The sequence below is a fragment of the Myotis yumanensis genome, unplaced genomic scaffold (assembly GCF_028538775.1).
Source record: "Myotis yumanensis isolate MYYU_CA2020_CCGP unplaced genomic scaffold, mMyoYum1.0.hap1 SCAF_6, whole genome shotgun sequence".
In the NCBI taxonomy this organism is placed as follows: Eukaryota; Metazoa; Chordata; class Mammalia; order Chiroptera; family Vespertilionidae; genus Myotis; species Myotis yumanensis.
Window position 1 is genome coordinate 21,350,381 of NW_027223757.1, and position 25,261 is coordinate 21,375,641.

The 25,261-nt window shown below is 37.8% G+C and overlaps 1 protein-coding gene across 2 annotated transcripts in view; it reads right to left on the minus strand.

Annotated features, from left to right (window-relative positions):
• Positions 1–249: 249 nt before the first annotated feature.
• STX7 (syntaxin 7) overlaps positions 250–25,261 on the minus strand; it is a 38,858-nt gene continuing 13,846 nt past the window's right edge. Inside the window, exons 3-10 of one of the 2 annotated variants that reach the window (XM_070417710.1) lie at positions 14,666–14,735; positions 12,222–12,315; positions 11,392–11,529; positions 10,568–10,620; positions 9,945–10,041; positions 8,689–8,761; positions 6,602–6,684; positions 250–2,655 (exon numbers count right to left, since the gene is read on the minus strand). In XM_070417710.1, the coding sequence (XP_070273811.1) occupies positions 2,566–2,655; positions 6,602–6,684; positions 8,689–8,761; positions 9,945–10,041; positions 10,568–10,620; positions 11,392–11,529; positions 12,222–12,315; positions 14,666–14,735 (698 nt within the window). In that variant the 3' untranslated portion in view covers positions 250–2,565. Of the gene's footprint in view, positions 2,656–3,926; positions 4,147–6,601; positions 6,685–8,688; positions 8,762–9,944; positions 10,042–10,567; positions 10,621–11,391; positions 11,530–12,221; positions 12,316–14,665; positions 14,736–25,261 lie in introns of those variants that run through there. The other variant, XM_070417711.1, reaches the window with a different exon arrangement.

The window sequence follows — 25,261 nt, forward strand, 5'->3', positions numbered from 1 at the left end:
AAAAAAAAAAAAGGCTGAATAAATTACTCTTGTGAATTGCTCTTTATTATTAAATGGTGGACAATGACTTTTTTTTTACACAGGTTTTATCTTTTATTAGAACATTCTTTTTTCTACTTACAGAAACAAAAATTATACCAACTATAAAAGCTATTCTGCACTTTTCTTGCTAAACTACAGACTAATTTTGTGGAACAAGAAGTCTTCAAAAGTCATTTTTTTTTTCATTATAAATTTGTCTAAAAAGACTGGTGTTCAAAACACTTTATTGTGTAGAAAATTTTGCCATTTTTAACAAAAGCAGTGAAGACCCCATAGGACTCAGTGGCAACCTTTCCACGGAGCAGTGTTCTCAGTCAATGATGCAGATGCTGCCATGGGAACCGGGCATGCTCAGTGGCCTGACTCCAGATGCTGTGCCCAAGGTTTGCTGTCCTAGGTTGAGTTCCATCTGTATCCATATCTACATATTTTTGGAGTGATCCCATGCCCACTAAAAAAACAACCTGCATTATGTTGAAATGACACCAATTATTCTTTTACCATCGATCACTGTGCAAAACCAAAACATTTCCATAATATTTAATAACCAATACAATGGCCAAGTAATTCATGCCACACTGTCATTCAGCTTAAGAACAGAAGCTGGTTAACCTCAGTCTGTGTCATCCAGCATGTCTTTGGAGGACACTGAAGTGAACAATATGTGTCATTTGATAAGGAAACTTATTCAGTTTGAGACTCAGTTTGCCTCAAACAATTCCGATATATTGACAGTCATTAAAACAACTCTAATTTTATTTTCTATAGTGTAAGCTTTGCCACCTTTCAAAGCGATTTTAAAACCTAAAGGAACACTTCAAGAATTTTAAAATTTTGGTGACTGCAATGGTTTTTTGTTTTTTTTCTAATCAAGACTATTCTTTCTGTTCCAAATATTTTGTGCAAATGTCCCCCTTCAAAATTAATGATTCTTAAAAGAATGCAAGTCACTGAAGTTCCTGGTTTTAGTCACTGATTTGTGTCCCAGTTAAAATCACTTATAAATTATTACACTTTAAATAATGGTGCTCACATCATGCCAAAAAATTAAGTGCTTTTGCTGTTCTTGGGAACTTACCATAAAATAAATAAAGGTAAATGCATTTGTCTTTATGATAATAACATTTATCAAGTACAATTGTGGCAAAAAAAACACACAAAAAAAACACACAAAAACCATACAACTGAAGTGATCTGTGAAAGCCATTGGGACTTCCATAGCCATAAGATACTGGGTGTGACATGAATCAGCAGGCTTTTCTGCATTTACAAAGAGCCTAGTGGGCTCGCACTGACTTCAGAACAGATAGAAAGTATGAGTTCTCCCTGCATCACCCATCACCCACACACCTATTTAGTTGTTTGTTTATTGTTCCCATTTGAAGCTCATAGCAGCCATATAAAAACTGCCCTTGCTATATAAGAACAATATGAAATACAAACTATAAAATAAGATAATCCTCTTTACAGTATTCAGATTAGTGCATTAAAACAACATTGACTCAAAAAAGGCAAGTGAGTTAATTGGCATTTTTTTCCAGTGAAGATGGTACAAAATGGTACTCAAGATAAACACTATATTTTAAGTGCTGAAAAACATTAATTGTGGAACAGTTACCTCCCCAATAATTTTGACCTCAGGATACAAATGTGACCATTGTTCTACAGGATGTAAGGCAAGATCATTAATTTCCATTATAATAGCTGTGGAAATGCACAGCAGAGTAACAGGTTGGGATCTCTAGAATTCCAGCACAATAGGTATTGATGTGTCATACTCTCCTTCCAAATCACATCACACATTTAAAGTGACTACACATTCTTCAGTAAATGTCAGATTTAAACAGAGCCTATGTAAAAACAATCTACCCTTACTATTTCACCAGGCAATCTACAGCAAATGCTTAATATATACACATCAGGTATTTGAAATATAGTAGGAAATTTTTCACTGACTTCATTCAGAGTAATCAAGGGTCTTAAGAGAAGACAACAGTAAAAGTTGAATAGATAATCTGTGCTGGTATAAACCAGAAAAAAAAAAAGCCAATAGAAACAGGTCAATTTGTTTTAAGTTATTGAGAATATTTCCTCTGCTGGGCCTAATCCAAATTAAATTTGTGATTTTTAATTGAAGTAACACAAGTCTGGGTGCATGTTACATTGTGACAAGAGAGACAGATGCCCACAGAACACACACACACACAGACACCTTTAAATTTATTAATTCCAAAAATGAAGTCAACAGGATAAATAAATTATACATGAAAGACACATACAATGTGGGCAAAAACTAAGTTATTAGACCAAAAATCATGGAAGTTATGCCAGCACTGATATTTAGAAAAACTTTCAGTATTAGGAAATATCATATTTGATCCAAAGGAAAATTCCCCCCAAATAAAAAGTTTGGGAGCCATCCTTTATGCAACACCTTTAAAATAATAGTAAAAAAAACATGATTGCAGGGGCTTTCCTACATAATTTAGATAACACAGTGCAACACTGTGCTCCTTCATAATTTTAGCCTTTCACTCCCCATATGACACCAATAATTACAATTCCGATGACAAGGAGAGAAATGATGATGCAGATGGTTTTTCTGGATTTGCGCTGCAGATGCAAAAACAAAAACACGTTTACAAATGTAGAGAAGCATCACCATAGCAACTGAAAATCATCTGGTTCATTTCTAGAGTAAAATCAATAGCAATTTATTGCCCCCAAAATTCTTGGCTGTATTTTTTTGCTTCTTAAAAATCTCTTCAATTCAATGGAACTATTTTTTCAAAAATATTTTTCTCAAGTGACTGGGACAAGTCAAGGGATATTTGGATATTTTTTCTGGGGTAGAAGACACAAGAAAACAAAAACTACTGATTTAAAGCATCAGATTGAGGTTATCTATCTATGAAAACAAAGAACAGCTTAAAAGCTTATAAATTTTAAACTTTCGGCAAAAAGTTGTTCTTAAAAAAAATTGTACTTCAAATTGCCAGTTATAAAAATAGACACAGGGATATAAAGTATAGCACAGGAAATCTATACTAATAAAAGGGCAATATGCTAATTAGACTGGGTCGACTGGACATCTTCCACATGTCTGACTTCCTCTGGACAAAGCCACGGTGGCGGGGGCCAAAGCAGAGGCAGTTAGGGGCGATCAGGCCAGTGGGGGAGCAAGCAGTTAGGGGACGATCAGGCTGGCAGGAGAAGGCAGGTGGGGGTGATCAGGCCGGTAGGGGAGGGCAGTTGGGGGCAATCAGGATAGCAGGGGAGGGCAGTTGGGGGCGATCAGGCCAGCAGAGGAGAGCATTTGGGGGTGATCAGGTTGGCAGGGGAGTGGTTAGGCAGCAATCAGGCCGGCAGGGGAGCAGTTAGGGAGAAATCAGGCTGGCAGGGGAGCAGTTAGGGAGCAATCAGGCCGGCAGGCAGAGGTGGTTAGGGGTGATCAGGCAGGCAGGCAGAGTTGGTTAGGGGTGATCATGCAGGCAGGCAGGTGAGCGGTTAGGAGCCAGTGGTCCTGGATTGTGAGAGGGATGTCCAAGGGGTCCCAGATTGGAGAGGGTGCAGGCCAGGCTGAGGGATAACCCCTCTCTCTCCCCCCGCCGCCCCCGTGCACGAATTTTGTGCACTGGGCCTCTAGTATAGTCAATAATATTATAATAAATATGTTGGTGTCAGATGGATACTAGACTTATTGGGGTGATCACTCCATAAGGTATATAAATATCTAATCACTATGTTGTACATTTGAAACTAATATAATATTGTATATCAACTGTAATTGAAAAATACATTTTTTTAAAAAGTTGTTCTTCAAAATGAATTCTCTGAAAATGTCAGCAAGAATAAGTGTTGAGCAATTTTTCCCAAAGTTATTTTATTAGTTTCCAAAATCACTCTGATTCTTTCATATTCATGAAAACTGCATTCAAACTCTCAACATACAAATAAAAAACAAAGAGGCAAAAAAATTAAGATACAGTCATTTAAAATATAAAGATTAAAGATTTATTCCATTCTTCATTCCTGGCCCAGTTGTAGATTTCTATATTTCTTAATGGCTTGTGTATCTCACAGCAACATGCAGGAATCCTTTTTCTTGCAGAGTAGAAAAATTTGTAAATATACTGTGTGTCAACCAGAAGTACCATTAAATTTATAAAAAGTATGTTTCTGACTCTGAAGTTACCCTGAAAATGGTGAATACTTTCAGTATTCCACATATTCATCTAATTTTTCAACTGAATACCCTTATATATAAAACATAATTCCTCTAAAGTTTCAATATCATGCTTACATATTTTCCCCAGACTCCACTTGCTTACCCCAGACACGTGTAATGCACCTTTATGAACAGTCACAGGTATTCATTCCACTACAGTACAGCTGTTACCTGGGGAACCCTCCCTAGGGTCAGGTAGTGAGGTCCTTGGGGTGCTGCAGTGGTAAGAGCATTTATCACCTTCTTTTATGCTCATGGTCCACCCAACCTATTTAGAAGCACCCTATTTTGCAAAGGCAGGTGTTTACTATCAAGGCTTCCAAGTAGGACTATTGGAAAGCGGCTCTTTTCCTGGGACCTGTGTTGTGTGGCTCTTTTCTCATCCCTGTGGGGCCTCCCAAGTTAAGCATAAGGGCAGCTCCAGTTTTGGAGGTGCAGCCTGAAAAGATGTGTTTCTTTTCTCCAGGGAGGCTGCAAGCTTTTCCTTGCATAAGGAAGAGGAAAAGTAAAACTTGAATATATCTACATTCCCCCCAAAGTCCAAAAGCCAAAGGAAATAATATGTAAGCCCAGTCACTGAAGAGTCCTGCTAACACTATGTTTGAGCCGTTATAACTGTTGGCATTTACAGATTACCATGTGTGTCTAACTATTTATGAGTAAGATAGTCTATGACACAATGACATTAATTCTTCAGCTGTGCATATCTGAATCACATGCAAATAGACGGGTAAATATGCATTACTCCATCAGTGAATGTAATTGGCTGTAACTCAGCGTCTCTATACAGCTTCATTGTTCTCTACATATCACTGAATATGCAGTGATCTGTCCAGTGAAAACATGGCATTCACATTAAAGGGAACTTTTATAGTTAGTGAGAAGAGTGAAAAGCAACTGGAAACATCTAAGATGGTACAAATCTTAGATATTTTATAAGAAGGTAACAAGGTCTGAGAAAATAATTATGGACAACAACAAAAATGAAGTTTTGAAAGGGAAGTCAAATCTTAAGTGTGACTTAGTGGTTTCCAAAAAACCTGGCTTTTTTTCCTTTAGAATATCAAAGGTCTACATATTCAACAATATATTGATAGTTCATGGTCCTGATATGCATATAGTACTTGAAACATACTTTATATTTGATACATACATATGGACTCTTTATATTAACCTGATTTACTTAAGAAATGAATTTACTCCTAGTGAAGGGCCTGCTGAATGCTGACAGAATAGCCAATAGTCAAGGACACTGAATACAGTGAAATCTTGGTTCTCGAACTTAACCCGTTCTGGAAGGCTGTCTGAGAAGCAATTGGTTAAAAAATGGAATCATTTTTTCCCCATTAGAAATAATGTAAATTGGTCCCCAAATGATTATTTTAATCTTTCTTATATACAGTATATGTCTAATGTACTGTTTAGTCTATAAACACTTCTTTTCTTAAACTTATCGAACCACCCCCTCCTCGCCTTAAAGGAGTCACTTTCAGCACTCAGTCCAGGGGTGTCTTCCAGGTCAGCATGCAGCATCTTTGCTTGTTCATATATCACTGCCTCCGAAACGCTATCACCGGCTAACTGCTTTTCCTTTATCCAAATCAACAACAGTTCTTCTACCTCTTCCATCGCCTGTGATTAGTGTTTCTTTACACCCTTAGCAACATCAGCACTCGTGAAGGCCTCTTATGTTTTAAAACTGATTTCACCAGCAACAAAAGCATTCTCTCCTCTGTTTGTGGCATGAGAGATGCTTTTGGTCTTGCTGAGGTATCAGTGTGAAAGGGTTGTCAGGTTGAAAACAGAAGTTTGGTAACTTCAACAATCGAGACATTTTTTCTGTGAACAACTTGGTTGGGAACCGAATTGTTCGAGATGGGAGATGTTCAAGAACCGAGGTTTGAATGTCTGATTTCCACAGGACCTGAAGAGATCTCTGTAGGACAGAAATCCTTGCCCCTTAGTCCACAGTGTCATTGACAAGAAGGGAAGAGAAGGTGGAAGGGAACAGTGAGAAACAGGCTGTCCAAGAGGTTCTGGGTTGGAATGTCACGGTGACATCAGAGCCTGTCAGAAAAGCCTGGCGTTCCCTCCCTATTGTTCCCCTCAGGACGCTAAACATCCAAGTTCCTATCCCTGCAGCCATGATTCTGGTTCGACCCTGAAACATTCAGGCTAACTGCAGTTTACAATGACTGGCATATTTCTGATCTGTCTTCCATGCGATTTTAAACTTAAACAACTCTAGCCACTTTACACCTGATCACTCATACTCACGCTCACATAGTTAAAAGTCCGAGTTATAAGACAATTTACTCGAGTTAATATTACCTGATAATCTGATGCCCTCGACAGCTGCTGGTTTGCTTGCTGAACATGCACCTCTGCGTTCTCGACGTTGGCTTCTATGCTATCTGCAAAACAACACACAACTGTAAACACGTGTTGATGCTACAGTGAGAGAGCTGCACAAATCACTAGATTTCACTGAAGGTAAGATCAAACGCGTTCCTTATCCAAAGGTTAATGTTACTGTCTGATCCAAGGCAATATAATTGCTCATCTGGGTCCCTGAAATAGCCCTTTAAGTGGTCTCTTTGCTTTTGGTGTTGCCCCTTTACAGTCTGTTCTCAACCTAGAAGCCAGAGTGAGCCTTAAAACCCATGTCATATTATAACACTCCTCTGCTCAAACCTTCTCTGGCTTCCCGCCTGTTAATAATAGAAGTCCTGCCGAAACCCGTTTGGCTCAGTGGATAGAGTGGCGGCCTGCGGACTGAAAGGTCCCAGGTTCGATTCCGGTCAAGGGCATGTACCTGGGTTGTGGGCACATCCCCAGTGGGAGATGTGCAGGAGGCAGCTGATCGGTATTTCTCTCTCATTGATGTTTCTAGCTCTCTATCTCTCTCCCTTCCTCTCTGTAAAAAATCAATAAAATATATTTTAAAAAAAATAATAATAATAATAGAAGTCCTTACAGCGGCTCAGGATCCTACATGATGGCATCCCTGTGAGGTCCGACATCACCTCCACGCTCCTCCTGCTCACATCACTCACCCAAGAAGTCAGACGTGCTTCTGCCCGAAGGCCTTTGCACTTGCTGCTCCCTTTGTCTGGAACACTTTCTCTCACTTGCTCCCTTACCTAAGAAGTCTTCACCGAAATGTCACCTGTGAGTAAGGCATTACCTGACTATGTAAAGCAGCAACATTCTCTGCCTCCAGCACTCCTGTCCCCTACCCTGGCCTTATTTCCCCACAGCACTTTTCACCATTGACTTCCCTTTCCTTTTTTATTGTCTCTCTTCTTCAATTAGACTATAAGATTTATGAAGACAGGGTCTTTTATCTATTATTTAATTTCAGCTGAATCCCCAGTGCCTGCATTTGCGCCTGGATATAGTAGGCACTCAATAAATATTTGTTGGGTGCATAAGTGGTTTTCGAAATTTTACCCTGTGATTTACTAGAGTGAGAGAAGAGACTAAGAATGGACAAATAATAGTTCTATTGAACTACATAGGCTCAAGTATTTCAATGGAACCAAATTCAGAAAGCATATTAAATGTATCTTTATATATATAGTCATATTTCAAAATGATCAGGATCCTGATCAGTGCTGACAATGACACCTTAAATGAATCACTATTACATTTAAAACTTAAAGGGAGCCTTAGTCACTGGTTTATTTTTAAGAAATTTTAAAAAAGAATTCTAAGTAATACTATTAAATATATCTACCAAAACCTCTCAGGATGAATGATCAGGCAAATAGCTACCTATTCCCTCTAATCTAAAAGGCAAGATAGCACCCACAATTATAAATAGCACAAATTTTCCCAGAAGTCCTTACTGTGATGAGAATTAGATTGGGATAAGACCAGAGATCCTGGAAATGAGCTAGAATGACATCTTATGGTGCCTTCCATGATCTCAGCAGGAGGCCCGATTAAATTGGAGGATTCTAAAATAAATGAGTCTGGTCATTTCAACCACTAGGAGCCAAAAATGAGATCTGTTTGGTGTGGTTTTTTTAAACATATTTTTATTGATTACAGAGAGGAAAGGAGAGGCAGAGAGAGATAGAACCATCAATGATGACAGAATCATTGATCGGCTGCCTCCTGCATGCCCCCTACTGGGGATCAGGCCATAACCTAGGCATGTGCCCTTGCCCGGATCGAACCCAGGACCCTTCAGTCCGCAGGCCAACGCTCTATCCACTGAGCAAAATCAGCTAGGCGAGATCTGTTTTAGATAATGCCAAGGGTGATGCTTTGTCTGCTGTATACTATACTTTTGATTTCAGAGGAAACAAAGAAGAGAGGGAACAGTTACTCTTGTTTGAGAAGTAACCACAGGTAAACTTCAGGTAGTTTGCTCACACCTCATAAAATAAAATCTAATCAGCAGGGCTTACCTATCACATCTCCTTGCTCATGAATCATCATTCCCAAATCTTTAAATATTTCATTAATATCCATAATATCAGCCTAAGAGAAAAAGGCACATATTATTAAAATCAGAAATTCAGTCCCTAATACACAGAAGGGGAAAATTCAAAACAAAACAAAAACCAAACCGCCATACATAGGAGACTTAATGCATAAATTTCGGAAACAACAGAAAATTATTCTACTATAAGCAATCCCAGGTAAGCAGAGCTTGAATAACAGTAACCAATCCCTAAAATAAGTTTGTAACATTAAGAATATTAAGCACAGCAGGATGAAAATGAAGGATCTGTATTAGGAAAGGGCTATGATTACCAAGTTTATGTTATATAATCTGATGCTTTGTTATCACAAGCATTAGTCTTGCTATTTCCTCACAAGGGCATAAAATATTCTTATGATATATTCTAGTAAAAATCTATACATCAATTTGACAACTTAAAAGAATAAAACATTAGGTGTATGCAAATTTATGAAATGTGGTGAGTAAAAAAGTTATAAATTTACTTTTCTTCAATATATAATAACTATTATTTTACCTGATTAAAGAGTAATGTTTTGATACTTTATTCAGGAGGGATGGGGCAATTTTCATATTCATCCCTGTCTTAGTTTCCCCATCTATAATATGGCGATGGTAATGTCACAGTCAACACTTCACAGAGATTTACGAGAACTAATGAGACAGTGAACATACAGAGCTTGTCACCACCGTACTTGGCACATGGAAGCCCTCAGTAAACTGTAGCTACTATTAGCTATTACGAGCTCACCCTCTAGGGAATATGCAAGTGCCATAAGAACTAAGGCTTTAGATCTTTTGAATGTCATAAACATACTAAGGAGAAATAAAATACTTTTAAAGCCCTTGTAAAAGTCATTACACTGCAGATGAAATCGTGTGCCATAGAAGGCATCAGACTCGCTGAACAGACATTTACCTCCACACCGATAATTTTCTCAATGCTAAAGTGACCTGAGATGACGTAAAAGAATTTTTTTTAAAAATGTTAAAGTGGAAGAGAGTATGTCCTCTCACCCAGGCACAAATTCTAAAGAGATGTTTTTTAAAGGCATTATTCCAATTTATATCAGAAATGCCACCAAATAGATATATTTATTTAGTTTCCTTTCTCGACCCCTCCCCCAGCATTAGCTACGCATCTTGAGGACAAAGTCACTAAGAACTGAACAGCAGTCGACTCTACAATGTAAAGCTTACTTCAAGTTGCCTAATAGAAGACTCTCTCTCATGGATAAGGCGGAGGTCATCCTCTGTAATTTCGTCATCTTGCACTTGCACTTGAGATTGAGTTTGGCTAATAAAAAGAAAAGAATATGGGAAAAGACTGTATTAAACCAATGGGACTTCATTCCTACTAAAAAATACTAAATGGAATATTTTTTAAAGTCAGAGAATTGCTCAAATTCTAAGAATATAACAGAAATATTCATCAAATTTTACTCTTATTCCATATGATGGATACTATTTTTTTTAGAGTTATGATTTAATTATTGGAAGCTGTATTTGGCAGCTGGATATTTCTTTTTTGGTTGACTTAAACCGCACACAAGAGAATATATCAAATGATAATTAAGCAATAATATTTATTTGGACAAATAATTAGAAAGTGTTATTCCTGTATTGGAATATTTTTATATATTTAAGATTATACAATAAAAACTGATTCAAACTCTTTTTCAAATTTATTATTTGTTTATAAGTAATTTAGGGTAGTCATAATATAATATACTGAAAGCTTTAATTCTGTTCTAGGGACTATAATACATAAGATGTATTTGAGTAAGTATCTTTTGATCTGTATAATGTTTTATACCTCTTACCTTTCCCACGATACAAGATTCTTGTCTTTTGAGCTCTCCTCAGGAAAACCACCCTGAATAATTGAGCAATAGAGTGGACTGAGAAGGGGCAAAGAAAAAACATGCAACATTCACATTTTCCCTTACAATAACCTAGACTGTTTTACATGTGCATGTGAATACATGTGTAAAGAAAAAAAATTGTTCTAATATTTTAGGCCAACTACTTCAAGTTATAATAAAATTATACCCTAAAATGACAAGGATGGCACTCATTAAATATTTCTAAGAACATTTAATAAACATTATTTAATTAAAATGTAACATAATCTTGGAAACTCTACATTAAGAAACAAGAAAACAACTTGTGATAGTGTTTAAGGGAACTTTAAATTAGACTAAGTCAAAATTCTACTCTAAATTATCTGTTCATTTATTTTCTCCAGGTGAATATTCTTCAATATTTGTACATTCACTCTGTCCATTTCCACCTTCATACAACCCGGAGCAGAGTGCTCTCTACACTAGCACGAGCCCTCAGTAACAGCTTCAGGGTCAGTAAGTGTGGGAATATTATTTAGGATTTGACCCCCAATCTTTTCTGACAAAATATTTCTATAATTTTTAATATAATCTATAATAGTTTGTTCCATGACATGGACAAAATAACCGCAGTAATACATAACTACATAACTATCATCCTTCTTAAAAACTGAGCAGAAACACTTCAACATTATTCAAATACTGATTTCTAAGCTTTATGACTTAAAAAATACGTCAATGTGGACTTCTGAGGGATCCCTAAAGTATTATGCTCATTTTTACAATGCCTTTTAGATACTTACAGATACCCTGGAACTGGCTCTCACTCGGGCCACAAAGTCTTTCTCTTTCTCAGCAGCTTGCCTCTGGACCTTCTGAAAGTTTGTCAGTGATGTTGTGAACTCAGCCACTAAGCGGTCCTTCTGTATTTTCCTTTGACGCTAGAGGAAAGGGGAATAAAAACCTACTAGAATCAAGCTGTGAAGTTCTACAGAATTTGCCAAAGCAGTTTCACCACTAGCTGGCTCTTTATTTAATTCTGAAATTCTCGCTCACTCTCCAATTACAGGGTCTTACTCATGGACTCTTAATAACATTCTGACAATATGTTCAAAAGTTGTATAAATTTACCTTGAGGCAAAAAGTCCATAATGCTGAAGTCCTTACCTCGAATTTTCATCCTGAAGTTGGGGTCATGATTTTGAGGTTATTTTAAAGTAGTTCTCTTTTTTTTTCTTTTAAGGAAAATAAAGCCTTGTACTTTTACCTAACTAACAACATCCACTAAGTAAGCAAGGAAATACATATGTGCCCTCAGGACACCTCACATCTTGAATGTGCGCACGTTATGTGAGGTCGGTCCTGGAAGGCCAGGAAACAATTACTCAGGAGGCATTTTCTGAGCACTTACTTAATTATGGGTCAGGGCAACTGCATGGAAATAATTTTTGCTTTATTGAACCACAGGATATTACCTGGGCAATTAAATATAGTTTTGTGTTCTGTGAACTAATCTCAAATAGAATATCCCCCCTCCTAATTTCCTTTCTAGTGTAACAGTTCAAAGATCCCATAAGACATTGGATTCCTTTCACATTCAATGCATCAACAATGTGTTTTCAAAGCTTGGTACCTGTTCACTGGGGGTGGTGGGCAGAGATCCAAACTCTTTAATGTACTTATCTGTTTCTTTAGCAAGTTGGTTAGTATACTGCTGCTTCTGTTGCCTAAAGAGAGAAACACAGATGATAGAGAAAGGATAAATATATTTCATTAAGCTATGACTCTGCCACTTGAATTAATCCTGATGGATAGTTTTATAAAAAATCACTTTTTTACAGACTGCCTCAGAATTTCTGTATGAAAATAAAATTGTCAGAGGCTATTCTTTGATAAATATTGAGTAAATATGACATGGAAAGTTCTTGCCCTAACCGGTTTTGCTTAGTGGATAGAGTGTCAGCCTGTAGACTGAAGGATCCCAGGTTCGATTCCGGTCAAGGGCATGTACCTTGGTTGTGGGCACATCACCAGTAGGGGATGTGCAGGAGGCAGTTGATCAATGTTTCTCTCTCATCAATGTTTCTAATTCTATCCCTCTCCCTTCCTCTCTGTAAAAAAAATCAATAAAAAAAAATATATATATATATATTTTACTTTACTCACACAGGATGGGTAACCAAACTTTGAGCAATAACTATCAGTAGCATTTAGAAAAGAAGATGACTCAAGCCAACTAGAGACACTGGGGGTGTGGGAGTCTTTTATCTGCATCCCACAGTTGGGAGGTCATCAATTAGTAAAGAGGATTTGTTGCCCTAAACTTTGCCCAGTTCTCAGGTCTTAAGGTACATCTGGCCTCTCATATTTCTCTACCTGGGAATTTATGTCCTACAAATACTTAAAAAGAGAAAAAGAAAAAAGGTAGTAAGTAATATTACAAATTTACTATTATTTAAGTTTGCTGCTGAAAAAAATAGCATTTTTCCACAGTGAACAGGTCACAATAACAGCAGTAAATTATATCAGTATCCACAACCAACTTGCTAGCTAGCTTATAAAGTTAAAAGATTTCTAACTAAAGAACATGACACTAAAAAAAGCTAGTATTCATGTGATGCTTTATAAATTATAACATCGGTACCTCTCATACATATTATATGATATTTCTCATTTTAAACACGTATTAGTCACCACTTAGGATCCTTTAAAATAACAAGATACTACAGAAGAATATGTTTACATACAGATATCTGCACTTGACCAATAAGAATTATACCTATTTGTAAATATTTCCTGAGTACCCTATTTTTAATATGCCTTTTTAAATCTTTAGAAAAAGTCATATAATTAAAATTCTAAAAAGAACACTTTAATGATATCTATAGATTCAGAATATCTGCTTTTAATGTTAGCAAAATATTGTAACTATTAAGAATTATGTGCTTCTATTTCATTTTACTTCATTCTAATAAATGATGGTTTATTATTTAGATTAGGGCATTTTTACCACTCTGACATTTATACACAACAGAGAAGTACAATATAAATTAGAGATAACTGTAAATCCTTCAAATTGTAATTCATAAGAAATGGGAATTATTATTACCTATCTTTTAATTTCTTCCTTCTTTTTTCCTTCAGAGCCAACGTTGTTTGGCATGTAACTTATTACATACATGTTACTTGAAATTTGCAGCTGTGTCTGTGCTGAGCTAAGATTTAAAACTCACGTTCAGAATGATGTTAGGCAAATCATCAAACCCCAAGTGGACATGTTTTCCTTATAAGCAAAATGAAAATAGTTCTTTTGATTTATTTCACCCCAATTGGATAAGGTTCAGATGAGAAAACGTGTAAGAAAACACTCTGTAAAATCTATAACACCACAAATACAACTGCTGTTCTAACAGCATATTAATTTACTGAAGTATGTATTATATAAACATGTTATATTTTTTAACAGAGACTAATGCTTCCTGAAATTCAAGTATGTTGGTATAAGCTTTTGGGGAATAGCTCATATTGGATACGTATTCGATCTAAATCAAATAAAAATCTGGTCACTGTAGCACTGTAGGGATGGATAGCCATGGGAAGTAAATCACACACACAGAGACGCTTAGAGTACTAGTTTTCAAAAGCCATAAAAAGCAACCTATTTAAAAAGTATAAGAAAACCCATGTTCACTGACAATAGGGTGGTGAAGACTTGGGGGGTGGGCGGGCTAGAAGAGGTCAATGGGGGGACAAAGGGGACATATGTAATACTTTCAACAATAAAGATTTTTAAAATAAATAAAACTGGAAAATGAAAAAAATATATATAAGAAAAGTAACTAATAAAGTCCTGCTTTGATATGGTAAGCCATATCTTTAAAAAAACAACAAACAAACATCTGCCTACTCTGGAGAGGGAAAAACTTACACAAAAGCTTGGTACAAATAGGGGAGCAGAAATACCTTATTAATTTCCCATTGTTTTCTCCAGTAAGCATAACACTACACACTATGAAAGGAATATAACAGTTATTTTTCCCACTCTTCCTTTTTCTTTTTGTTTAATTAAATACTTACAGCTGTTGCCTCAATTCAGGAGTATCTTGAGGTGTTCCAAGTTGATTCAGTGTCCTCTGTATTTCCACAGCTATTATGATGGAAAATAAATGTATAATTGTTACAGATGGTAGGGCAACAATTAATATAAGCAATTGAGAAATTAGAAAAAACAAAGATAAATATAGAAAATGGTTTAAAAAGTGAAGTAAATGGTTTATTTGAATCTAATTAGTGATAATGAATTAATTTTCAAGAGGAAATTGTGGGGGGGGGGGGGGCATTAACATAGCAAATTGCATTTACGATCCAAAAGTATTATATTCTTCCCTCTCCCATCAGAATATTTGGCGCAATGGCACATGGACTTTCACTTAAAAATTGTGAGGAAGATAATTGCAACAATTACACAATTCATTGGAATATAAAGTAAATGAATTATGGTTAATAAACGAGGACTAACAGAATTAGAAAAAAACTCATTTTTCAATTACTCTGTAATAAGTGATTCAAGCAGATCATCAAAGGATGAGAAAACCACAGGACATTCACAAGACCTGAAATTACTACCACATAGATGGCATTAATTATAAAAGAGCTGTTATCATAGGTAAATTTGTTGCTTAAAATGAATAATCACATTTAACACCACTAACGGTACAAACTGGCACTAAGAGCTTCCTGACAATACGATAAGAAAGTCACAATAGGACCTATGCGTTTGTCTTGCCAAAATATTTAACCTGCATCCAATCATGAGAAAGGAATCAGACTGATCTACATTGTGGGATAATCTACAAAAAAATTGGCCTGGACTTTTAAAATGTCAATACCACAAAAGGAAAAAAATTAAAAGCAGGCGAGCTTTCTAAATTAAAGAATGGAAGAGACCAAAATAATAAAGCCATCAAAAGGTAATGTGGTTTTTCACTAGATTCTAAATCAGGAAAAAAAATTGCTATAAAAAATTGTGGGGACAATTGAAGAATTTGAATTTGGAGTGAGGGATAGTAAACAAATGTTGAAAAATTTCAACAATTGGTGAATCCAGGTGAAGGTATATAAAAATCTCACTATAATATACTTTTATTTTTTTATAGGTTTAAAAAAGTTAAAAATCAGGGATTTAAAATTCATGCTAAGCTCACAAACCAGAAGTCTATGATCAATGCAATTTAAAAAAAAAAAAAAAGGCTCTTCACAATAGGGAAGGTTACATAGTTTGACATGTATACATGAAATGCCAAGTAGAAATAAGTTGAAAATCCATCTTAAGAACTAGAGAAAAACAATCCAACCCACCCGTTCTTTTCATTTAAAATAAGTGGTTTACTTATATAGCTTAAATGCTTTTAAATAGTCATTATTTATTTATGGGATAAAGTGAATGATTGTATTCCAAAACACAGAATAACTTTTGTTCACTGAGGATGACGTAATGACCAACACTTTCAAATCAGAGTTGGAAAGTATAAATACTGAAGAGGAATCATACAGCATATAGCAATTGTTAACCACCCAGCTAGTTTCAAAGGAATCTCTTTTGCTTTTATTTTGGCAGATTTTTCTGTTGCAGAGTAGAGAATTCTTGTTTGCTGTTTTTAACTTATGGCTGCTTGCAATTAGTTACATATTTTCTTTTTACCTCAACAGATGTTCTTGGAATATCTTTTAGAGGTTTAAAGCTGTTTTTTATTTTTGTTTTTTTCACGTATATTGGTCAGACTAATTGAAGTGTAGACCTCTATAGGATAAAGGCAGGCATTTACCTCATCTCTAGAGGGTTCTTGTCTTTTTAAAAAGTCGTATTAAGCCATGGGCAGGTTGGAGTGCCATACACCAAAAGGTTGTGGGTAAGATTCCCCATAGGGCACATACCTACATTGTGGGTTTGATCCCCAGTAAGGTGAGAAAAAATTAAAGAAAAAGAAAGCATGTGATTTTCTAACCATTGTGCTGTACACCTGAAACTAATACAGAATACTGAATGTACACGATAATTGAAAAAAATAATATTAAAAAAAGGAAAGCTACCACCCACCAAAAAAACAAGTTCAGTGGGAGCCTAAATACCCCAAGTGGTTATTCCCCTAGTTTATTTTTTTCAAACAGAGAGACTCAGCAGCCCCAGTTTTAATGCTTTCTGCCTACAGGTTTTAGGGAAAGGAAGAGAAAATTGAAAGCCCCTGGTGGCTCTGCACTCTAGCAAAACGGTGAACCAAGAGCAACTCCGGTCCTTATGTCCTTGCTCAGAAATGCCACCAAAACCCTGACAAGCTGAGAGTGGTGATACCCCTCCCATTCCCATTTATTGGTCTGCCTGGAGGATGCAGAAGATAAGTCATGATGGCTAGCAGAACCCTAGTCAGGTAGTGACTCCAATTGACAAGCTCTTCAAAATGGGACATTTACCACAGACCATCACAAATTCTGTTATCTTGCATAGACCTGCTGATACCACTTAATTTCACTTTGCTCTATCCTAAAAGAAACAGAAAACATGAGGAGTATGCTTTCAGTTGGACAGAAGAGCAGTGAGCCTTAATAGTTTTATCTTGGTTTATATACGCTCACATCTCTGTAGTATAAGCGGTTTTCAAGGATATTGATCATCTCCTCCTTTAGGACACCACACTAGGCAACACAATGCTTATATCTGCTTTTAGGATTTGAAAAGCAAGAAGCAACATGTACTTAGGGGCCAGGGAAGGTTGTAAGTATGCCAACAGGTAGAAGATAAATTCCATGAAAATATAGGACCCTCAGAAAAGAATGAATCTTGGTCCCTTAATCTGTATGGATTGTTGACATACTCTTGCAAAGCAAATGACAAATTGCTTTTCTTTAGTTTCAATACAAATAGGGAACAGCGCTTGGTGAGAATTATGCTGCTCTAACCCATTTTACTGAATGCCCCAAAAGGTGGCCAGCTCTGGCTTCAACTCCCCCAAAGAAACTGCAATCCAGCTAGTTCAAGTGCTAGTACAAGTAGCTCCACAACTTGGCTTTAATGACCTCATTGATCCAATGGTAACTGAAATGCCTGTTTATTACCAGGATGCTGTAAAAAACCAGTCCTAAGACCCAATAGGAAAAAAAATACCCATAGGAGTCCCTTAGAATATTGAGGCTAAATCATGCTCTCTTTGGCAAACCCATTGATCCTTTTGAGGAAGAGTTCTGATCTTGCTACTGAGCCCTGGATTAAAAGCAAACAATGGTATACCAGGTAACCAAGCGACCTGAGCTGCCTACTGTGCATTAGGTGTTACGTGGTCTCGTTGGTATATCTCTTACTTCATATTGTTCTATGTATGCCAGTCAGCTTGTCCCTCACCCCACTTCCTATAGCATTTGTTCAATGGGAAAATAAACTAGGAATAGAGGAATAAAAGCCACATATAGGCTCATCAACGTGGACTTCCCCTTTCTCACACTAACATGATTACCGGCAATGCTACATACCACTTTGTAGCAACAGCAAGCAAATGTAAATACGTGATATGACATCATTCTTAGAGGTATCAGGCAGCCACCCAGTGGCAAGATGATTATACCCCTTCCACCTTAGTGGAGGCAGAATTTTATATTAGCTGAAACAGTAGCACTGTAGATCACCCCAAGATTCTACCAGCTTCCCAGTCCATGTATCAGTCATGATCATGGTATTCCACACACCAGTGCTTCTGAGCAAGACACTTACTTTACAGAGAAAAAAAAAATGAACAGATCTTCCAAGGACACAGGGATTCATTGCCCTGCCAGTATCCCTTTATCTAGAACCTGCTGAGCTAGAACGTTTAATGGCCTAATGAAGGCTCAATGATGGTGTCACCCGGGAGAGTGTATTTTCGAAAGCTGTCCCACAGGATCATTATGCTCTCAAAGGATAACCACTCCAGGGTGCTGTTTCACCCACAGCCAGAAAGAAAACTTAGATTTGGGAACTAAGGGGTGAAAGTTGAAGACAAATATTTCACATTGTGTACCAAATTACCCCACGGCAAATTTTCTTCCATCTCTGGAGGTGACAGAGACAATATCCAAGTCAGAAATACAACTATGTCTTCACCCGAGTAGAAGAATGCATCTTTCCATTTGGTGCCAGGATAGTATAATGTCACTGACTGAGGTTGTTGCTAATGGGAGGTAAGGGTATACCAACTCATACCAACGTGAGAGGAGAAGGAACTTCAATCTTAGCAGCTGGAGGGAACTAGGGAATACTGCCATCTTTAACCATAGCAGTTAGTATCACACAACATGTGAGCCGGAGCAACGGGGACCCTGGTTTGAAAGTCTGGATCACTCTAAACAAAGTGTTGAATGAAGGCAGAGAAACATGGAATAGCTACTCAGGGAAAAGTACTAATACAAACTGCACCTGTTTCCAGCTGAAGAGCAGCAACTACAGTCAAATAAAGAAGTTTCTAGGTGGATGACAAACTGGATAGTGATGTGGAAAAACAGATAATCACTCCTAATTTCTCCATAGCAAGTCTAATGGGTTTCACTTCGTTATCTAGCCTGGGTATTGTGAATTTATGGGATAGCCATATTCAATTTTAATTGCTGTATGTCCAACTTTAAAGAAAACTCTTGAAACATGAAACTTAAGGAACATATTCCTTACATAACCATAAACAGTTTCTTGAAAAAAAATTTACATAATCCATGGAGGTAGGATCAGATCAAGATGCACCTCTGCACGGTACAATGAACAAATTATTTTTACATTGTTCACTTCTAAAGAGGTGACTTTAGAGAATATCTTACATTTTTCATAAAATCAAGAGAACACTATTTCCCATACATCCAAACATCCAGAAAAGGTGCATTGCTATTTCCTCAAAACAAAACTGTCCCTCTCTGGGAATCTGCAGAGCTTCAGGACTGAAGACCCATTCTGTTCCACGAGGGTCTGCTGCCATCTAGTGGAATAGGTAAAAAATGCTTCATAGGAAAGTATTTTTTTATGTCATAAAACTGAGGCAGCAGTTGGTGTTGAAGGCTATGTAATGTGACCTGGCTATAGTGAGAGCTCAGTGAGAGCTAACAGTATAAACTGGTTTGTTCTTCTCCTGGAGTCAGAAATGACTAAGAATGTTCTTATTAACATAACTAACTAATGTGAGCCATGCCTCAAGAGGGTACTATAACTTTACTGCCTGTTACAACAATTGTAGAGATAATGGTAGATATCAATTGACACAAGATAGTTATACCCCATATTTAGGAGGCAGGAGTCCGCTACCTGACAAGTATCTAGCAGTTACATACAAGTGACGTGACTGAAATTGAACTAGAAAAAAAAAAGTAAATATTAAAAGAAACAAACTCTGTTTTACACTCAACTCTTTTCTCACCTCTCAAACCCTCTACCTGTTTTAAACAGAGGTTTGCAGTATTATAAGAGACTAGTGGCCCGGTGCACGAATTTGTGCACATTGAAAGGAAATTAATTAGAAGAAATATTTTAATATCACTATTTACCCTTTCTCTATAATAGAAGTGTCAACCAAATTCATGATTGACAATGACAGATTAAAACACATGCGTTCGATTGGCGTCAGCGAGAGCTTTGTGTATATCAAGCATATGCAAGTCAACTTAGCCTTTTATAGATACAGAATAAACTTGCTTAATTAGACCTGCTTTCTGATGTAGCTAAACTTTTTCCAGCCCAGCGAAGCACCCCAACTTCTCTTTCAGGTAATTGTCAGCAACACAGCAATAAATATCAACATGAAGCAAATTATTATTATAGGTCACGCAGGGAGAACAAAGAGTAAAATATTTAACTGTAGCAGTGTTTGACTATATTCTGCACAGTGACAAAACCTGAAGTCATTTTCAAGGTCCACCATTTCTTACTTTTTTTCAGTTGGGTCAAGTTTCTAAACTTTCTAAATCTCTGTTTTCCGGCTAATGAGAAGAAAATAGGATTCCACTGACTCTCCTATCTACCTACTCCAGAACTTCTGTAAGGAACAAAGGAGATGAGGCAGGGGAAAACACTTCACAGACATTTGGTTACAGTGTAAAATGTTTCTACCTGGCTAGAAAGCAAGTCATGTTCCTGGGCTGAAGAAACTCCAAGGAGGCTGGTCGCAAGGGAGAGGAAGCTGGGCATTGCTATGTGACGTCATTACCCACATGGGCAGTTAGCATATTAGCCTTTTATGTATATAGATTCTATATATATATTAAAACGGGTCATGTTAACTACAATTAGAGAATCATTAGGTTAGGTTTGTTACAAGGTACAAGGTGCATGGGAAAATGTATCACAAGTAAATACCTATATCAGTAGCTAAAAAAAAAAAAAGATCAATACAAAATGGTCCTAAGAAAAAAAATCCAGTCAACTTGGTCTATTTCATAGTCCAAGAAAAAGGTGCATTATAATTCTAAAAGGCACACCACAAGTGGAGAAAACTCCCTAGAGAATCTGAAAGAATTACAGGCTTTTTTCCAAATAGGCTCTCTATCTCATGCTCCATCTCGTGACCCGAACAGGGAGCTTATCTTCTTTGCAGGTAAAAGAACTGACGCAAATTGTGGAGAGACGGGGTGGCAAGGAAGATGCAGATCTTCCAAAGGATGAATCTCGAGTGGACAAGAGCCTCCAGGGGCCAAGCCCCCTGGTCTGCTGTGCCGCCTGCCCAGCACACGAAGGCAGATGCTGCCCCCACGAAGCAATTTCACATTTAGAACACATTCAATTTCAAATTCCTCGTTGTGTCCTTCCCAGATACTTCAAAGGTAGAAGCCAGAGAGCTTATAACAAAGTAGAAATTTAGGGCATTTTAAACTTATTGTAGGTTAATAAAGAGTTAAATCTGAAGGCATGGTTCTTAAAAATAAAGCACAAAAACAAGTCATCTGACTGCATGGGAACAATAGTTCAATTTCTGAGACGGCCAGGACATGGCAAGTTCTATCTTAGCAGAGATATTCAGTCCTCATGTTTGATCTCATGCACCTGCTCAGTTCACCTGCTCTGAGAGGGACTGGAATCAGAAGTAACAAAGACCCAGGCAGCAAGGGGCCCCTTGAGAAGGTGACCTGTGTGAGCAGTGAGCACGGGCCAGGATTTGGCGAAGCAGCTCCTAACCTGTGTCTGAAAGGAAACTCTTTGCCAGGATCCCCTCGTTGTCTCTCGAGTCATTGGTGCCTCCTTCCTACGTTTTTTTTTCTTGAGAAAAAAAAACAAGCCAACCAATATAAACTGAGGAGTCACGGAACAGACCTTTGCTCTCAGCAAAACCAGGTTTTCAACAATGTGAGAGTCGTACCCACATATTCTGTTTCCTCCTCCAAGTTGTCTGGTATGTGCCACCTGAAGACCTCTGAGTTTTTAAAAGTTTTATTTTAAAAACCGGACGGCTTATGTTTGTAAGACAGTTTATCACGTTTTCTGAAAATAGCTGTTCTCAGTTTGCTTCAGTGGTTCTCAACCTTCCTAATGCCGCAACCCTGTAATACAGTTCCTCATGTTGTGGTGACCCCCAACCATAAAATTATTTTCGTTACTATCACAAAAACAATATGTAATTATATATGTGTTTTCCGATGGTCTTAGGTGACTCCTGTGAAAGGGTCGTTCGACCCCCAAAGGGGTCGCGACCCACAGGTTGAGAACCGCTGGTTTATGTAGCGTCCTGGCTTATTGGTTGTTTTTGTTTATAGCAGAACATATAAAATCTGTTTCGTAGTTTTAAAATGGAAAATAATCCTTAAAAAAAAAAATAAAAGGATCTCAATAAAGGGATGGGGTAAGGTGAAGCCTCATTTTAGTTCTCCAACCTTCCTGACCCCTCCCTTGGCCCCCCCTTGGCTCACCTCCCTGGTGAGCTTGGCCCAATAACTCCTTCAGCTCCAAAAGCAGCCAGATGTAGGCCACGTCACGAAGTTCACCTCCAATTTACATGGCGGCGGCAGCGATTCCCAAACCGCTACCTCAGTCCTAATTTCTGATCAGGGCTATTTACCAAAATAGGGCTACTCAGATGTTGCTAAAACACTGAAAATGGCTTTCTGCTTCCAATAGGAACATGGTTGAAGTTTGTGTCTGAATCTTCCTTCCTGAAGCCATACAGAACATGGGGGGGTGGAGGAAGGTTTTGGGGGTAAGAGGGGGGACCCATCAAAGTTCTATTTTCAGAGAAAGTAAGACAACGACAAAATTCTCAAAAATATGTACACGTGGCCAAAAGCAACAGAAAAAAGCAGATCCTGTGTGGGAAGCCACGTGGGTGGGGTAGGAAATAGGGGAGTTTGAGAGCGGAGCGGGGGAGGCAGAGCGGCAAGGTATCACCAGCCAATGCCCACTTCCAGAGGAACATAATCACACCCTGAGTGGGACCAGGAGCAGGGCTGAGAGGACCGGGGTCCTCTGCTGGGGGAGGTGGAAAGGGGAAGGAAGCCGACTCCTCAGGAAGACGTGGCTGTGTATCTTGGGGCCAACGGAGGGGAAAGCTCTCCTACACCAAACTGGGTTCTGAGAAGCAGGGCAAAGAAATAGGCCTCATACAGGGCAGAGAGAAAGAAGACCTTGAGCAGAGAGACTGGGCACTTCCCCTCCCCCCACAGCCAGAACATCAAACTCATTCTCCTGAACAACAACAAAAAGAGCAGGTATAACCACACACAAGAAATATATCAAAAAATTATAGGAAAGCATAGCAAATTCCCTACAAAGAAAACGCAGCAGAAAGAAAATGTTGCCACAAAGCAGATTAAGGTAAAAATTATAACCTAAAATAGTACCACTATTTTTTTTTAACTCAATGAGGCATCCACAATTCTAAAGGAAGATCACAAAAGAACTCATGGAGGAGATGCCAGATAAGAGGCACTGGTGAAGTGGAAACTAGAGGAACGAGGAGAGACTTACAGAGCACTACTTGTAGGAACTTTGGGCTCTCCCACGTTAATTGATAGGCAAACTGAATTAAAAGCAAACTGCTTTTTAAAATCCCAGTCTGGAGTAAGTATGAAAGGCAATTACTCTTTAATGAAAAATATTGCTCAGTAATTGGTGAAAAACAACAAAAAATAATCAAAGAGATGAAAATAAGAACTGCGGAAACCTCTTCCACCTACCAGTATTTGAGCAGCAATCCTAGCTGCCCTCTGGGGAAATGCTTCCAGTACTAGTACTTTCAAAATGCTGCATGTATCTATTTACATAGTGTGCTCTATTTACCCTGCTCATTCCTCTTTGTCTCTTTCCATTGTTCACATTCGTATGTGTTTCCTTTTAAGAACTGAATTCACAAAAGGATAACATGCCTTTCCTTTAAGATGTCTTTATACACCTTGCCTCTTCTTCACTGAGGTACTTGGACATTGCGGGCATGATATCTGACAGCTGCCCATCTTATTCAACTGTCTTCCTTCCTTCCAGGGTCACACTGGCACCACAGCATTCTCCTTTCTAAAATTTTATGTCCCGGCCTTTGTCAACCAACAAGCCCTAGCAGCCTCTGCATGCAAAGCTCTTGAGGAATACAATTATATATAAAGACATGACTCCCTGCCATAGAAGAGATTATGGACCAGATAACAAAAAATGTTGGCACTTAGAAAAAATATATAAAGACTAAAAGATGGAAAAAAAAATTTCACAAGACAGCATCTTATTACCAAATGAAGGGAGATGGCTGCCATAAGGCCAAAGGAAAGGAAAATAAAAATTTATCCAATGGCTACTACTTTTTGAAAATATATACATGTAATTTAAATACACTGGGTGACCGAATTTAGAGCGTGCATTGCGATTTTTATGGAGGGCTGATGCAAGCCAGGCACTGCTCCTATAGCACAGACAGAGCTGTGAAAAGACATTTTATTTCAGGGAGCTGACACTTTAGTAGGGAATAATTGTAGTGTTTAATTTACTAATAAAAGACATAATAAAAATAAAACAGGTTCATGAGGAAAAGAGTAATTGGAGCTGCCCCCTGCACATCTCCTACTGGGAATCAAGTCTGAAACCTGGGCATGTGCCCTGACCGGGAATTGATACCTCGGTGCATGGGAAGACACTCAACCACAATGGCCATGGCCAGGAGTCATATCTTAAAGTTGGAATTCATAAAACAAAAAAGGGTTCACTCAGACTTGGTCATAGACAGCACTCATGTTTGGTCATGTAGGAGAAAAGTCACCAGAGAGAAGTTGTTGTTGCTCTTTGTTAAAATTCCCTTAAATAAGACATTAATTTACACACCTATCTCCGTTTAATGTCAACAGCTTAGGCATGAAGAAAATGACAATGAAATCAAAGCTATTTAAGTTTTTCTCCTCAAGGGGGAAAAAAGAGACCCAATAAACATTCTCAGATGTGTGATGTTAGAAGTAGATCGATCTATCTATCCACCAATCAACTAGCATTTTAGGAGGCAGATGGAGAGGAGGAGGGAGAAAGAGAGGAAGAACAGTTTTCAACTCCCTTTCCTCTATGAATTGCCTTCCCATCCAAAAATGTTCACCAACAGGAAAAAAAAATCCCCAATTCCTGGGTAAATACACACAGCTCCAGTAAATTTCATAAACTGCTCAGGACTGGAACTATTTTTTTCAAGAAAAGCTTGCCCTGGCACTAAAATA